A 16,228-nucleotide genomic window follows, 5' to 3' on the forward strand; every position below is an offset into this window, starting at 1 on the left:
TTGATTCAAATCTGATGGAATTGCTGTAATACAAAATAACAGAAAGCTTTTTTACATGTCTAGGAAAAAAAAAAGGTTTTCTAATATATCAAGTTTCAAGTTTCAAGTTTATTAGGATTTTATATACCGCCTATCAAGGTTATCTAAGCGGTTTTTACAATCAGGTACTCAAGCATTTTCCCTATCTGTCCCGGTGGGCTCACAATCTATCTAACGTACCTGGGGCAGGGGAGAATTAAGTGACTTGCCCAGGGTCACAAGGAGCAGCGTGGGGTTTGAACCCACAACCCCAGGGTGCTGAGGCTGTAGATCCAACCGCCGCGCCACACACTATCTGGAAAAAGAAGCTTCCCAGGGTTCAGCGTGGTGTGCTTTATCATCTTAGGTATCAGGAAGGTGACAGTCCCTAATTTTTTTGACTTTAATACCAAGCGGTGCAACTGCATTAGTTGTCTTCCTATAGTCACGAACTTTGCAGAAGGGTGTCACTCGCATCTTTCAACTCCTCCTCTTTACCAGTGGAGAATAGCTTCTCTTCAGTTTTTCCTTCTGTAAGTGAACTGAAAAGGTGTGTTCTGCTCTGCTCTGCTTCTTTTTATTATTTTTGGCTATTTTTGTTCTTCAGCTTTCTTTTTCTGTGTGACTTTGGTACCCAGAGGTCCCTTTCTTGAGGTTACTCTGCCAGGGAAAGGACATGGACCTGCAAGGATGGGCCGCTACTTGCAGTCCAATCTCTTAGAGTACCTGTGAAGCCAGCTTGCTTTGTGATCCATCGAGAGCTCAGGGTTCATTCTCTTTGGAGCTTGCTCACCTGCTGATTTATTAGAAGCTGCAGCGCAGACTGTGGAGCCCCTATGAAACAGACCTTTGAGTATCATGGAGCCCCTGTCATGTTGCGTAGATCTATGGAGGTTGGAGTCTTTGGTCACAGTTCTCTTGACTGGAGTTGTTTTCATCAGTTTTCTGAGGCAGAACTCCTTTCCCTGCGGGCAAGCTGACAAGGCACCAGAGAAGCCTCCTGTTATTTCCTATGTGGAAACTGAGGTGGTCAGAAAAAGAATTAAGGGTTTCTGGGGTTAGTGTAGGTTCCAACTACACAAATCACACAACTCACTTATTTAGGTTCAATTAAAGGATGGCAAGAGAGCTTTCAAAGCCATTCACATCTGTATGAAGGATCTGTTAAAATGTCCTGCTTTGACTCCTCTAATTGCCTCCTTCTTGAATGTAGATAATTTGCTTGTTGTATATCTTGCTATTACTATTCAAAAATAAATACTAAACAACAGCATTTCTTTATTGTCAAATATATTTTATTGAGCTCAACAAAAAGGAATACAGAATCACAATGAAATACAGAAAACAGAATCACAATGAAATACAGAAAACAAGCTCACTTTTTGGCAATGCTAGACACAAAAGTATGCATCCACTCTCACCCGCTCAACTCCCAATCCCCTTGTGATTCCTAACGCAGATACAAGTGAAAAAACTGACCAAGAACAAGTACCAAGAAAACAGCCAAGCAAACATGGTAAGCTCAGAGTAGGCTCAAGTAACAACCCCCCCACCCCAGTCCTCCTTCAAGCCCAACCCAGAAGATACCAATCAAGAAAAAGAGGCAGGTAGCCCCATAACAAACAACAGGTGCAGTAAGTAGTCCAAAGCAGCAGATCAACAATTCAGCAGGCGGCTATGAGCCACCGGAGTCATAGTGTTCCAAAAAGGCTCCCAGGTAAGTTGAAAGACGCGCCCAGGTAGGGAAGAAATGTCCTGTACATCTCTGTGTTCCCACATCAGAAGGGTGATCAGGCGACACTGCTAGTCACGACCCTCCACCTCCAACCACTTGAGCAAAATACACTTGAGGGCTATCACTACAGTCCATGGAAGAAATGCAGCAGTCCCCGGTCTGCGAGGAGAAAAATGGAGGGGGACACCAAAGAGAAGCAAGGGGGAGCATTGAATAGTAATATTCCAAATACTTTCCATGAAAAGAAAAATGGCATCCCAAAAAGACTGGTCCAGAACATATGTCCCAAAACCAGCTTCAGGAGCATCACAACGTGGACAAGCAGCAGATGCTTGGAACCCCGAAAGGTGAGCCCTTTTAGGAGAGATATACAAGCGCAAGACCAATTTGTAATGTTGTTTCCAAAAGGTAGTATATTTGCGAAAAGTAGGTAATTTGCGTACAGCGCAGAGAACTACATCATCAGGCAGTACTACAGAAAGATCACGAGCCCAAGCAGCCCTCAGTCTGACATGGTCAAGCAGGGGGGACTCATCCTTCAGATGTCTATGATGAAATTTGAGAGGAACAGAGAGCACAGCATTTCTTTATTTCCTTATCCTTTTAATGCAGTGTCTCTAGCATGCCCCGATGGGACCCGTTTCGCCCACAAGGGCTTTCTCAAGGGTTCACAAAGGAGCTCTGCATAATACAAGAACAGTATTTCAAAAACTAATTATAGCATACAATATTGACACCCTTACGACTGTGTTAAAAACTTCCATGAATTTCATGCATAGCTAATTCATACCACATATAACTTTACCAAATACTCGAATACTGTGCAAAGAGATCTAAAAACTCATTTAAAAAACATGATAATCTGATTTATATAACAATTCATAATTGAAAATACATATTTCATCATATAAATAAATCAAAGTTAAGTAAATATCCTTAAATAAATTTCATACATACATACTCTCTATCAGGCTATAAGTTACTTAATACATCACACAACTTAAAAAATAACAAGATCAGTGACTCTAAGGGCTCCTTTTACAAAGGTGCGCTAGCATTTGTGTGCGCTACCCGAAAACTACCACCTGCTCAAGAGGAGGCGGTAGCGGATAGTGTGTGCGGCATTTTAGCCCGTGCTATTCCGTGCATTAGGGCCCTAACACACCTTTGTAAAAGGAGCCCTAAAAGATAAAATCAAGTGAATATAACACATCATCAATTAATTAAATATGAAGATAACTACCACCCCCTTGTCATAGTGGATAAAACATATACAAGCCCGAACTTTTTCAGTTCTTAACCGCTGGTTTAGCAAACTCATACTAGCTAAACTTAATGCTATCAAACTTATATCGGGCTCTCCTAGCTATACAAGATTAAAACCATATTAAACCATGAGGGGACAGTTTCTGGAGGTGAAAAACCGCATAATTACTTGATTCACATAGCTACCACTCTTTAAAAGCATTATTTTTAACTCATTACAACGGGCTCTCTTAAATTTAAAGCATTGAGACACTGAATCACAGTAGAGCATACTTTCAAAGTTTTCGTAAATCTCATTCAGCATAAGACTCAGCATTAGATTATCACATCAAAGTAAACTTTACTTAATTATATTTGGGCACAACATCAAATCCAAATAAACTTTAAACAATTAAATACAGACTCCCCTCCTTCAGCATCCTTACTCATTTGGGGCTAGAGTTAATCTGCATGCCTGCCATGTTGTGTTGCCTCTTGAAAAACCTCTGCACAAGCGCATTTCACTAATCATATGCACGAGTCAAAAACACTGTCTTATGAATCTCAATTCTCTCACTCACTGACTAGTACTGTTTTATTGAAAAACAATCACTGGTTGAACATTGCATACAACATCAACATGTTTGGCTATTGACTATGTAGCACCTGACAATAGAGGAGGTAAGAGAAAGAATAAATTGCTCCAGAAAGAAACAAGATGGACAGACTTGTTAAATTCAGTGGAACCAATTGGACTTAATTTGAACATTTCTTTGTTGATTCTCTTCAGGATGTATATTTTTTGCTAGCTATGCATATAGATTTTAGCAAATGCCATAGACGATGATATTGGAAACATTTCACTGTTTTAGATTGTTAATGATATTTATATTTAATACTGGGTTGATTTTAATTCAGTTATTTTTAAGGATCAGCAGCACGTTTTCTAACAACACGTGAGAATTTATTTCTGCACTTAGTTGATATAAAGAGAGAGTTTTTTTACACTGGATTAAATGGTAAAAAGGAATTTATTTATTTTGTGTTTTTAACTATCATATATGTTTAGTTATCCCAGGACAAGCAGGCAGATATTCTCACAAGTGGGTGACGTGATCCAACGGAGCCCTGATGCGGACGCCTTACAAGCAGTCTTGCTTGAAGAAACTTGAAGTTTCGAGTTGCCCACACCGCACATGCGTGAGTGCCTTCCCGCCCAGCGCAGGACGCGTCTCCTCCGTTCTTACTTTTCCGCGGAGCCGAGAAGTCCGTCTTCAACTCTCTGCGTGAAGTTTTCTTCACTTGTGCCTTCTAAGTCCGCGGTTTTGGGTTTATTTTCTCATAATCGCTGATTTTCGTCGTGTTTTGTTATTAAAAAAAAAAAAAAAAATTTCTTCCATCCGTTCGACTGGGCAGGCCACATGGCCGCAGCCTCGCGGCTTCGATCTTGCGGTGGAGCTCTTCTGGCCTATGTCCCGGCCTGCTACCGGTTTTAAAAAGTGTTCCAAGTGCCAGCGCGCGATTTCACTGACGGATCCTCATCGACGCTGTCTTTGGTGTCTCGGGTCTCAACACCTTCCGAAATCGTGCCGGCCTTGCTCAACACTTACAGCCTGTGCTTTCAAGCGTCGTTGCATCTTGTGGGAGTCGCTGTACAGCATGGAGTCTTCGATGGAGCTGTCGTCATCGAAGGGCGCTTCGCCTTCGACCTCATCCGAAGCTCTCCAGCTTTCTACGTCTGCTGCTCCGAGCCTCATCAAACCTGCTTCGTTTGTACCGGCTGAGCCTTCGACGCCAGCTGCGGTACCTTCCTCTGTCTCTTCAGGTCAGATAGCGCAGCAGCCCATTCCCCTGGTGGTGCTCAAAGTGCCCAAGGCTTCTAAGTCCAAGCACTTTCACACTGCCTCGAGGGAGCACGAAGCCCGTGCAGGTGGTCCCGTTGGTGACGTGGATCCATCCTTGCCGGCTTCGTTCCAGACCTTACTTGAGAAGCAATTCATTCAGTTCTTTACCACAATGGGGCCGAAGCTTCTCTCCCAACTCCAGCCTGGACATGCGGAGGTCTCCCGCGAGGTCGAGCCGCCTCCTGTGCCTCAGCTGTACGCACACTCTCTACAGGGAGCAGAGTCTCTGTGAGTGTCTGGTCTGGCATCTATGCATGCACCGCAAGGAGCAGAGTCTTTGCCCATGCCTCCATTGGAACCGATTCACTCGATGCAAGGAGTAGAGTCTTTGCGAGTGCCTCCATTGGAACCAATCCACTCGATGCAAGGGCTCGAGTCCTTGCGAGTGCCTCGAGGTGCTTCCAGCCATCCACCTCTGCTTCGATCCATCGCTTCCAGCCCCATCCACTCTCTGGGGGCCTCAGCAAAGACACACTCGCCTCGTCTGTCGAGGCCTGCTTCCAGGCATAGCTCGCACCATCGATCGAGACATTCTTCGAGGCATTCGTCCAGGCATGCCTCGCCTCATCAGAAGCAGCCTTTTCTTCAGTATTCACCACCGGCTACTTCACCTCCTCCTCTGCCGGAGCTCGAGGACACAATGGGATCTTTTTCCCCATCTAGATCCCCGTCCTCATTGGACCCTGAGGCCTCGACGTCCTCAAGTCCCTCTCGAGGCCAGGCTTTGGCTGACCAGCTGTCTTTTTCTTCTTTTCTCCGTCAGATGGCAGCTGATTTGGACATTCAACTGGACACTGGATCAAAATTTTCAAAGGAATATCTCGAGACAATGCATCTCCCTCAACCTCCTGCTGAATCCCTCAAGCTTCCTCTTCACAAGTTGTTGGATCAGACCTTTGTCCGCTGTCTGGAGACCCCCTATTCCATCCCCGCTGTTCCGGGAAAACTGGATGTCAGATACCACATGGTTCATCATAAGGGGTTTGACTGTGCCCAGCTATCCCATCAATCCCTTTTGGTGGAATCTTCCTTGAAGAGGTCTCACCCCTCCCAGGTCTATGCCACTGTTCCACCTGGCAGGGAGGGCAAGACAATGGACAGATTCGGCAGGCGCATTTATCAGAACTCTATGATGACATCCCGAGTTCTCAATTACAATTGGGAAATTCCATGTCAAGTGATCAGATTCTTGGAAAGTGCCCTGCATGACCATCACGGATTTTGATGAAACTTCATATGCAGAGTCCACCATGTCTCAAACGAACTTTGGTAAAGTTTTAGTTTCGCCTGTGGAATATTCGTGGAGATATAGCCATTTGTTTGACCCCATACCACAATGAAATACAGTACGACAATGACATTCTGACAACTTTGAGACACAATATCTCCTGAGCTGTGTTTCCAAAAAAACTGAAACTTAGCTACCCTGCACAACTTTTGGAGCTCTATTCAGTGCTACCAATAATAATTTTTGTCGAGCACTGAGTGAATGGCTGAATTACAGTAAACTTGGCCGAAAAAATTAGTGCTCCAAAAAAAGTCAAAGTTTGACATTACTTAGCTCCCACAATAATTGAGTAATAAATGCGAAATTTGGCGCATAATGTCTCAGTACAACGTTGTTTTCAAAAGTATTCAACCTCCAAGCTCTTTCCATTAGTTTACAAATTAAGTGTAAAGTTGCTAATTTGTGTAAAAAGGCCAAAAATAGGGTATTTTCAGCCTGCTTTTACAGAAAAATACCTTTTAGAAACTCTTTCAAATCAGTCTCATTAGAAAGAGCATATTTCAAACCCCCTAGAAAAGTGGACTTCATTTTTCAACGCAGGTTAACAATGGCTGAAAAAGGGGGACAAAGTTGGGAGACGTTGCCACGGCAACAACCTCTATTTCAACATAGTTCTGTCATTTTTAAAGTTACAGTTTTGTATTGACGTAGTATTACTACTACTCTATTGCGTTGGTCCATGGTGACATTGTCACTACCAGTTCAAGAGTTTGAACTGGCAACCCCATCGCCATAGGGGTCACGCCCGATAGCTGTGCAATACCAGCCACGGGTGGGCCACTTCGTCCAGGTTCCCAAGCCTCGCATTTGGTTTCTTTGTCAAGGTTCCAAAGCCTTTTGTTGGTATCTTTCTGGTTCCAAAGCCAATGATTAGGGTGTCTTATCCTAGGTTCGCAAGCCTAAATTGGGTATCTTATATGGTTCCCAAGCTGAAGTGAAGTCCACTTTGTTGGCATCGATTAGTTGGCATCCATTTTAAACTGAATTAATAATAATGTGGATCTGAAAAAGAAAACAAGTTGTAATTTGTGATCTGCATGCAACAAAATTATCACCTCAATTTCTAGTTAGGAATAATCATTAATTAAGAACACTATAATTGTACCCAAAGCTTGAGTAAAAATAAACAGGGAAAAACAGTGTGAAAAGTGACATAATTGTAAGTTGAAACATCTCCCAACTTTGTCCCCCTTTTTCGGGCATTGTTAACCTGCGTTGAAAAATGAAGCCCACTTTTCTAAGGGGTTTGAAATATGCTCTTTCTAATGAGACTGATTTGAAAGAGTTTCTAAAAGGTATTTTTCTGTAAAAGCAGGCTGAAAATACCCTATTTTGGCCTTTTTACACAAATTAGCAACTTTACACTTAATTTGTAAACTAATGGAAAGAGCTTGGAGGTTGAAATTGTACTTTTGAAAACAACGTTGTACTGAGACATGCGCCAAATTTCGCATTTAATACTCAATTATTGTGGGAGCTAAGTAATGTCAAACTTTGACTTTTTTTGGAGCACTAATTTTTTCGGCCAAGTTTACTGTAATTCAGCCATTCACTCAGTGCTCGACAAAAATTATTATTGGTAGCATTGAATAGAGCTCCAAAAGTTGTGCAGGGTAGCTAAGTTTCAGTTTTTTTGGAAACATAGCCCGTGAGATATTGTGTCTCAAAGTTGTCAGAATGTCACTGTCGTACTGTATGTCATTGCAGTATGGGGTCAAACAAATGGCTATATCTCCACGAATATTCCACAGGCGAAACTAAAACTTTACCAAGTTCGTTTGAGACATGGTGGACTCTGCATATGAAGTTTCATCAAAATCCGTGATGGTCATGCAGGGAGCCCTTGATCACTTGACATGGAATAACCCAATTTTCATTTTGTTACATATTTTGAATTTTTCCTGTCTGTTCTTCCCAAGTTCATGCCCTACTTGGATTCTCGGGCACATTTTGAATACCAAGAGGTCCTGACTTCTTTGACCCAACTTCAGTTGCAATTGATGCAGTCCTCATACGATGCCTTTGAGTTGTCTGCTCGGGCTACTGCTTGCTCGGTGGCCATGCGCCGCCTTGCGTGGCTCCGGACCATCGATATGGACCCAAATCTCCAGGACAGGCTGGCTAATGTCCCGTGCGTGGGTGCTGACCTCTTCGATGAGTCCATTGAGGTGGCAACCAAGAAGCTTTCGAACCACGAGAAGTCTTTCCAGTCTATTCTCCGTCCGAAGCCTAAGCCAGCTTCTCCTCGTCCTTCACACCCGCCTTTAATTTACCAGCGGCGTTTTCCATCTAAACAGGCTCCTGCCATCCGTCAGCCTGTTAAGAGGCAGCATCCACAGAAACAACAGTAGAAGCCTCAATCCCCTGCTGTCCCCAAGGCTCCTCAGCCTTTTTGACTATCTCCTTCAAAGCATAACGTCAGTCGTTCTGCCTTTCCCCGTTTTTCCCCCTATCGGTGGTCGTCTCCATAATTTTTACCACCGATGGACGACTATTACCTCCTACCTCTGGGTCCTTTCTATCGTAAGGGAAGGATACTCTCTTCAGTTCCATCAAGTTCCTCCGGAACATCCTCCAAGAGAGTATCCTGCCTCCTCTGCCCAAACCGCCCTTCTTCTTCAGAAAGCTCATGCTTTGCTCCAGCTCGGTAGTGTGGCCTTCAGAATTGCACACAGTATTCCAAATGAGGTCTCACCATTGTTCTGTATAATGGCATTATGACTTCAGGCTTCCGGCTGACGAAACTCCTGCGGATGCAACCTAATAACTGTCTTGCCTTAGATGAAGCCTTTTCCACATGATCAGCAGTTTTCATGTCTGTGCTGATGATCACTCTCAAGTCTCGTTCTGTTGAAGTTCTAGCTAAGGTCTCACCATTCAAGGTGTAAGTTCTGCACGGATTTCTGCTGCCGAGCTGCATGATCTTGCAATTCTTAGCGTTAAAGCCCAGCTGCCAGGTTGAGGACCAAAGCTCCAACAAATGTAGGTCTTGTGTCATACTATCGGGTGAATTGCCGTCTCTCACTATATTGCATAGTTTGGCGTCGTCAGTGAATAACGTTATCTTACCTTGAAGCCCCTGAGTTAGGTCCCCTATGAATATGTTGAAAAGGAGCGGGCCCAAGACTGAGCCCTGCGGTACTCCACTGGTCACCTAAGATGTTTTAGAGAGGGTACCGTTAACTATCACCCTCTGAAGTCTGCCACTCAGCCAGTCATTGACCCATGTAGTTAGTGTTTCTCCCAGCCCCATTGATTTCATCTTGCTCAACAGCCTGCCCAAGAGTGTAAATGGCTACCTCAGTTAGTAACTGCAAACCACCTTCTTATTGCCTCAGGCTTGACAGGCTTATTGCAAAAGATAAAAGATATTTACTTGATGTCTTGACTGCTTTGAAAAGGCAACAGCTTTCTCAACTTAGCAAAATATGGTACTTGTACTGAGTGGCTCGAGGCCCTCTCGGGCAGATCACTTGCAAATGAATAATGGGTTCCCTTCACTGGGGGTGGGGGTATATTTATTATTGTGTTTGGTGTTCCTAATCAAAGCCATGTACTGAAGGGTTACAGCACATCTTAGTTTGCAATAATGTTTTATGATTTTTTTTTTTTGTATATGATTGATGCTACATATTCAATAAAAAAGAACACAAAACAAAATAACGGAAAGCAGTTCATTCACTGAATTTGGTACAAAAACAACATAAAAAGAACCTTTGCAAACTCTTTATTGCAATAAAAAAAGCTTATAGGCTTTATAGAGATGCAGTCCAATTATGTAAAAGCATCACCATATTTTCAGAGGCTTTTTTTTTTTACATAGCTCATTTGTATTTGCAGACTTAGTGATATTGCTAGCTTATTTTTGTAACTGTTGTGAAAATTCATTGCATACTGTTTGATCGTGTTGTAATGCATCTCTTTCTCCTCTTTGCAGGATGAGTTGACGGCTTTGAATGTGAAGCAGGGCTTTAATAACCAGCCAGCTGTCTCTGGCGATGAGCATGGAAGTGCCAAAAATGTAAACTTTAACCCCGCTAAAGTGAGTTTTGTTTTATCTTCTTGTAGATTGGATAAAGTCATGTGGTACCAGTGCTAGTCCATTTTAAAGGTTAATAAATAGAAATAAAGGAAAGGGAATGGGACTTGATGTACTTGCCTGTCTGTGTTTACAATCAAAGTGGTTTGCAAACCAAATCCAGACCCAGCAGAAGATCAGATAAATGGTTCGACTCCGAACTGCTACAACTCAAAAGACAATGTAGACGACTAGAGAGAAAATGGGGAAAATTGAACTCGGATCATACAAAATCTGCCTGGAAAAAAATCAACAAACAATACAAATCACAATTAAAGGACAAGAGAAAAGCACACTACACTAACCTAATAGGCACTGAAACCTAAGACACCAAAAAACTATTTCAAATTCTAAAAACCCTAACCGACACCAAACCCTACCTGACCACTAACAATACTACCCCCCCCCCCTCAGCCACTCTATTAGCAGAACACTTCCAAAATAAAATTACCAATGCAAGAGCTACCCTCAATGACACCTCTACCCATCCTAATGAATTCACAATTCTCCCCATAGATAGAGATTCTACTGCAGCAGATAGAATATGGTCTCAATTCCCCAACAATACAATGGCCTGAATTCAACAAATACTACAAAAAATACAGCCATGCAACAACTGTCCACCATATCTCCTAAAAAACATCCAGCACAAAATTCCGCGCTCTTCTTCTAAACTGGATACAAATCTCGCTAATAAACGGCCACTACCCTACCAACCTCAGCGAAATCATCATCACCCCGATCCTCAAAGACCCCAAAGGACCGATAGACCAAACAGCCAACTACAGACCCATTGCCTCTATTCCACTCTACGTCAAAATAATAGAAGGACTAGTTGCCAAATTCCTCTCCAATTACCTAGAAAACCATAACATACTCCATCCCACACAATCCGGCTTCAGAAACAACTTCAGCACGGAAACACTACTAGGATCTCTCTTGGACACAGCCAGACAACATCTCAGCACAGGAAAAAAAATGATGCTCATACAACTAGACCTTACCGCTGCATTTGACTTGGTGGACCATAACATTCTACTACAAATCTTGGATACAATAGGTATCACAGATAAAGTATACACATGGTTTGAAGGATTCCTTAAATCAAGAACCTATAGAGTAAAATCAGACAAACAAAAATCTGAACCTTGGTCAAACCCCTGCGGAGTTCCCCAAGGATCCCCTCTATCCCCGACTCTCTTCAATCTCTATACAGCCTCCCTCAGCTCTCACCTGGACAAACAAGGCATAACCTCCTACAGCTATGCCGATGACATTACCATTCTCATACCCTTTGATCAACCTGAACTCTCCATGACGAACACAATATACCAAACACTAAAATCAATAGCAACCTGGATGAAAGATCACAAACTGAAATTGAACCCAGATAAAACTAAATTCATCCTCCTAGAAAACAACAAAATACCAACCATAACCAATATTGAAATCAACGCAATCAACTACCCCATACAAACCACCCTAAAACTGCTAAGAATAACTATCGACAGCCGTAAACCTGAAGTCATAATGCCACTGTACAGAGCCATGGTGAGACCTCATCTGGAGTACTGTGTGCAATTCTGGAGGCCACATTACCGTAAAGATGTACTTCGAGTTGAGTCAGTCCAGCGAATGGCCACTAGGATGGTCTCTGGACTCAAGGGTCTCTCTTACGAGGAAAGACTGGGCAAGTTGCAGCTCTACTCTCTAGAGGAGCGCAGGGAGAGGGGTGACATGATTGAGACATTTAAGTACGTCACGGGTCGTGTCGAGGTGGAAAACGACATATTCTTTCCTAAGGGACCTTCAGTCACAAGGGGGCACCCGCTCAAACTCAGAGGAGGGAGATTTGGTGGTGACACCAGGAAGTATTTCTTTACAGAAAGGGTGGTGGATCACTGGAACAAACTACCGGTGCAGGTGATCAAGGCCACTAGCGTGCTCGACTTTAAGAATAAATGGGACATCCACGTGGGATCTCTACGTGGGTCGAGCAGCACTCTGACTTAATGGGGTGGGACAGTAGAGTGTGCAGACTTGATGGGCTATAGCCCTTTTCTGCCGTCATCTTTCTTTCTATGTTTCTATGATGCTGCACCATGCAACCGCAAATCAATAAAACAATACAAAAGTCATTCTTAGTCATGAAAAACTTAAGACAAGTTCGGAAATTCTTTGAGAAAACTCAATTCCAGCTCATAGTTCAGTCCTTAATACTAGGCCTACTTGACTACTGTAATATCCTCTTCCTCCCATGCCCTACAACCATAACAAAACAACTACAAACTATCCAAAACACAGCACTAAGACTCATCTACTCATTAAAGAAACATGATCACATTACAGAAGCATATCTCCAATCGCACTGGCTTCCGATCCCAGCAAGAATACAATTTAAATTCTACTGCCTACTATTTAAGACTTTATACAGAGACAGTCCAAACTACCTGAATAACCGCCTTATCCACAACACCGCAGCCAGACGTAGGAAAACTCACACCCCATTCTCATACCCCCCCAATTAAGGAGGTCAAACGGAAAAAACTATATGATGGCCTCCTGGCCACTCAAGCAGCCAAACTAGACAACCAAATCGCCAATCTACTGACGGCATCCCTCGACTACAAGACATTTAGAAAAGAAATAAAGACCATACTCTTCAAGAAAACTCTGAAAAAAGAAATAATACCACACGTCTCAAACTCCACCTCTCACTAAAGCCAACTACCCCAAACAAATAACCTTACCCATTTCTTACTCCTTTTGAAAATGACCAATTTTTTTTTTTTTTTTTTTTGTAAGTTACATCTTGGATAATTCTTTTGTAATCCGTCTTGAACTGCAAGGTAATGGCGGAATAGAAATCCCTAATGTGATGTAATATACAAACGAGTGCCTGGGGCAATGGAGGGTTAAGTGACTTACTCCCTCTTTTACCAAACCGCGATAGCGGTTATTAGCACAGGGATGCTCCACTCTGCTCCAGACACTCATAGGAACTCTATGAGCGTCGGGAGCAGCGCGGCCACCCTTGCAATAATCGCTATCGGGGTTAGTCTTTTTTGGGTTTTACTTCCATTTATTAACCAGTTGTGCATTAGATATAGGTTTCTTTATTTTAAAATCTTTTATGTACCTCTGTTCTTGACTATGCCATTCAAGATGGTGTACAATTTTTGCATTAATACATCTTCTAAGCTGCTAAATATTAAGGTGGGAGGAGGGGTTGGGTAAGGGTTATCAGAGTCAAAGCCCTGGGTGGCTACATTTGTTGCTTAGAGTAGGTTTATGGGCTTGGGGTGGATAATAGTTATATAAAATGGAATTTTTGCAAAAGTTTGTCTCTTATAATCTTTAATAAGATTTTAACTGTTAGCTAATTGGCTGCTGCAAGTTCACAGCAGCCATTCAGCTACCACCAGAGATTCTAAAGGTGCGTGGGGGAGGCAGGAGGGAGGTAAAAATTCTTAGAATTGGCTGGGACAGGAGACAGGAGGGATCCCTGTTGTCCTGGCCCAACACTGGCCCACCTTGGATTTAAAAGGTACACTGGGGAGGGGGATGGGGAGGGAGGTAAAAGTTATTAGAGCCAGCCAGGAGAGGCGACGGAAGGGATCTCTCCTGTTCCAGCCCACCACTGGACAACCAGGTCTCACGGCAGGCCCGGCAGAGGGGCGGGTCAGTGCTAATATGAATATAAACTGAGACCCCCATTTTGGGGCCATTTTTGTTTATACCGTTTGAACGGTTTACATAATTTATATATATAATTTTAAAACAAAAACATGATAAAATAAACATACAAATAATCCTCAGAAATCATGTCTACAAAATAATACCATAGCTTGCATAGTAAAGATCATGAATAATTCATCTACTCTGCCAGAGAGGAAAATTATTGGCTAGAGAAAGGCATCTACAAATAACTGTGTCTTAAGTAGTTTTCTAAACATACCCCTTTCACCAAAGAGTTCCATATCCTAACTCCTGCACAACAAAAAGTAATTTTACCAGTCTCAACAAGCCTCGGATTCACAGTTTATATTTGAGTATACTGTGTACAGTATCTGCTTAGACTATGGAAATCCATGGTGTCTGGGATTTTGTGCTGAATTGACATTGCTGTAGCTCGTGATACTTGCTTAAACCTGGTTCCAGTCCTGACAGCATTTTGCATGTAGAATTCTTCCATTATAAAGATCAGTCCTCCCCCAGGTCTGACAACCTTCTACTTCCGTCCTGCTCAGTCTAGGATTATCCCCACCCTTGCAAGTTTCGCTCCTCAGCTTAGCTTGAAACCCTCCTGCAGGTTCCACCTTAGTTTGTAGCATGGACATCCCCTGATTTCTTTTCTCTGTCCATTCCCCAACAAGACCCCCAATTTGTTCTCCTCAAATATCTTCTTGCCACACATACCCACCCTATAGCTTTCCCTAGTGCTCTCTGAAACCCATTTCCCCATCTGTGTCAAATTCCTGTGCATCCCCCCATCCATAGTACTCTTAAACCTTGCCTGTCATGTATCCCAGCACCCACAATCCCCAAAGCACTCACCCTGGTATAGCTCTCTCTTAGCCCCCAAATGCAACCAGTCAACTCTCTTAGCTGCTTCTCCTGAATCTTGTTGTGGCACTTTCCCAGCTTTCTTTCACCTGGTACCTACTCTGACCATAGCCTCTCCCATTCCAGGCAAATACCACCTGTTCTATACCCCCCACTACACAAGGCATACATTATGTCCTAAGTTCTCTTCCAAGGCACATACCTATCCAGTTGTCTCTCCCCCCACATCGCGAACCTCTGAGCTTAGCCCCTCTTTCACTATGTTCTGCACCACAGCCACAATCTTGCAATACCCCCACCACTAAGAACATAAGAATTGTCACTGCTGGGTCAGACCAGTCGTCCTTTGTGCCCAGCAGTCCACTCACGTGGTGGCCCTTAGGTCAAAGACCAGTACCCTATTTGAGTCTAGCCTTACTTGCGTATGTTCTGCCCCGCCCACTCCCCCCCCCCCCCAATGTGGCTACCTGTTAGGCACATCTTCCTCCTTCACTGCTTGGGCCAGCTGCAGTATAAAAACTGCATGGGATACTACAGGGGTCTGTGAACAGTGGAGGAGGAAGATGCAGCCTGACAGGCAGTCACTTTTCGTTTCTCTGGTGTTTATAGCTTTGGCTAACTTGGGGGAGATGTAAGGCAAATATTGCAGGTTGAGAGAAACTTGATCATGTCAGCTACCTTCTGAAAACTGAACACGCGTATAAAATTATCGTTGTCTACAATATTCAGCATATGCTTCTTGTGTTCTCTGTTCCAACAGGTTAAAATCTTCTCTCTATTCTCACCTTCCATCAAGTAGTTTTGCAATTCTGTAGTGTTATAAGCTTAACTTTGCACTGCTATTGACACCTTTAATTCAAAAATTTAAGGGGTTATTAAAGACATAACTATTTAAGGTGGTCCATCTGGCCCAGTGTCTGTCTTCAGGGCGGCTGGTCCGAGTTGCCAGTGCCTGGCAGGGACCCAAGTGGTGGCAACATTCCAAGCTAACAAATCCAGGGTAAGCAGTGGCCCTTAGGAAATTGGAAAACTGGGCATTGGCAACACTTAAACTCACTCACTTTCAGTTATGAGCACAGGCTGAGAGGCTCATTGGTGTTTTTTTCAGGATTGGGGCCAACTGCTTGGGTGAGGTCGAGTGGAGGTTGAGGTCTTTGGCCAGTTTGTTGGACCCATGAGGTAGTCCGAAGACACAAGCAGTCTGGATTCCAGGCTTGTTGAGGCAGAAGTTCTCCCTGTAAGCTGTTTGCAGCTTCAGCACTTGAAGTTCCCAGTATGGCACAATAAGTAAACAGGCTGAAAGCCTGAAAAAGAAAATCGGGGAGGTCTTAAAATCAGTTTGGTTTTTTGGAGAAGGGATTCTGGGGTCAGAGTCAGGTTTCCCCACTTCTAAA

General features: G+C 43.3%; 1 protein-coding gene across 1 annotated transcript in view; it reads left to right on the forward strand.

Annotated features, from left to right (window-relative positions):
* Window positions 1-16,228, forward strand: part of MED12 (mediator complex subunit 12) — a 708,291-nt gene that overhangs the window by 16,858 nt on the left and 675,205 nt on the right. Inside the window, exon 2 of the mRNA XM_033943934.1 lies at window positions 10,128-10,232. Within this exon, the coding sequence (XP_033799825.1) occupies window positions 10,128-10,232 (105 nt within the window). The remainder of the gene's footprint in view (window positions 1-10,127; window positions 10,233-16,228) is intronic.

Source organism: Geotrypetes seraphini, chromosome 5, assembly GCF_902459505.1.
Source record: "Geotrypetes seraphini chromosome 5, aGeoSer1.1, whole genome shotgun sequence".
Lineage (NCBI taxonomy): Eukaryota > Metazoa > Chordata > Amphibia > Gymnophiona > Dermophiidae > Geotrypetes > Geotrypetes seraphini.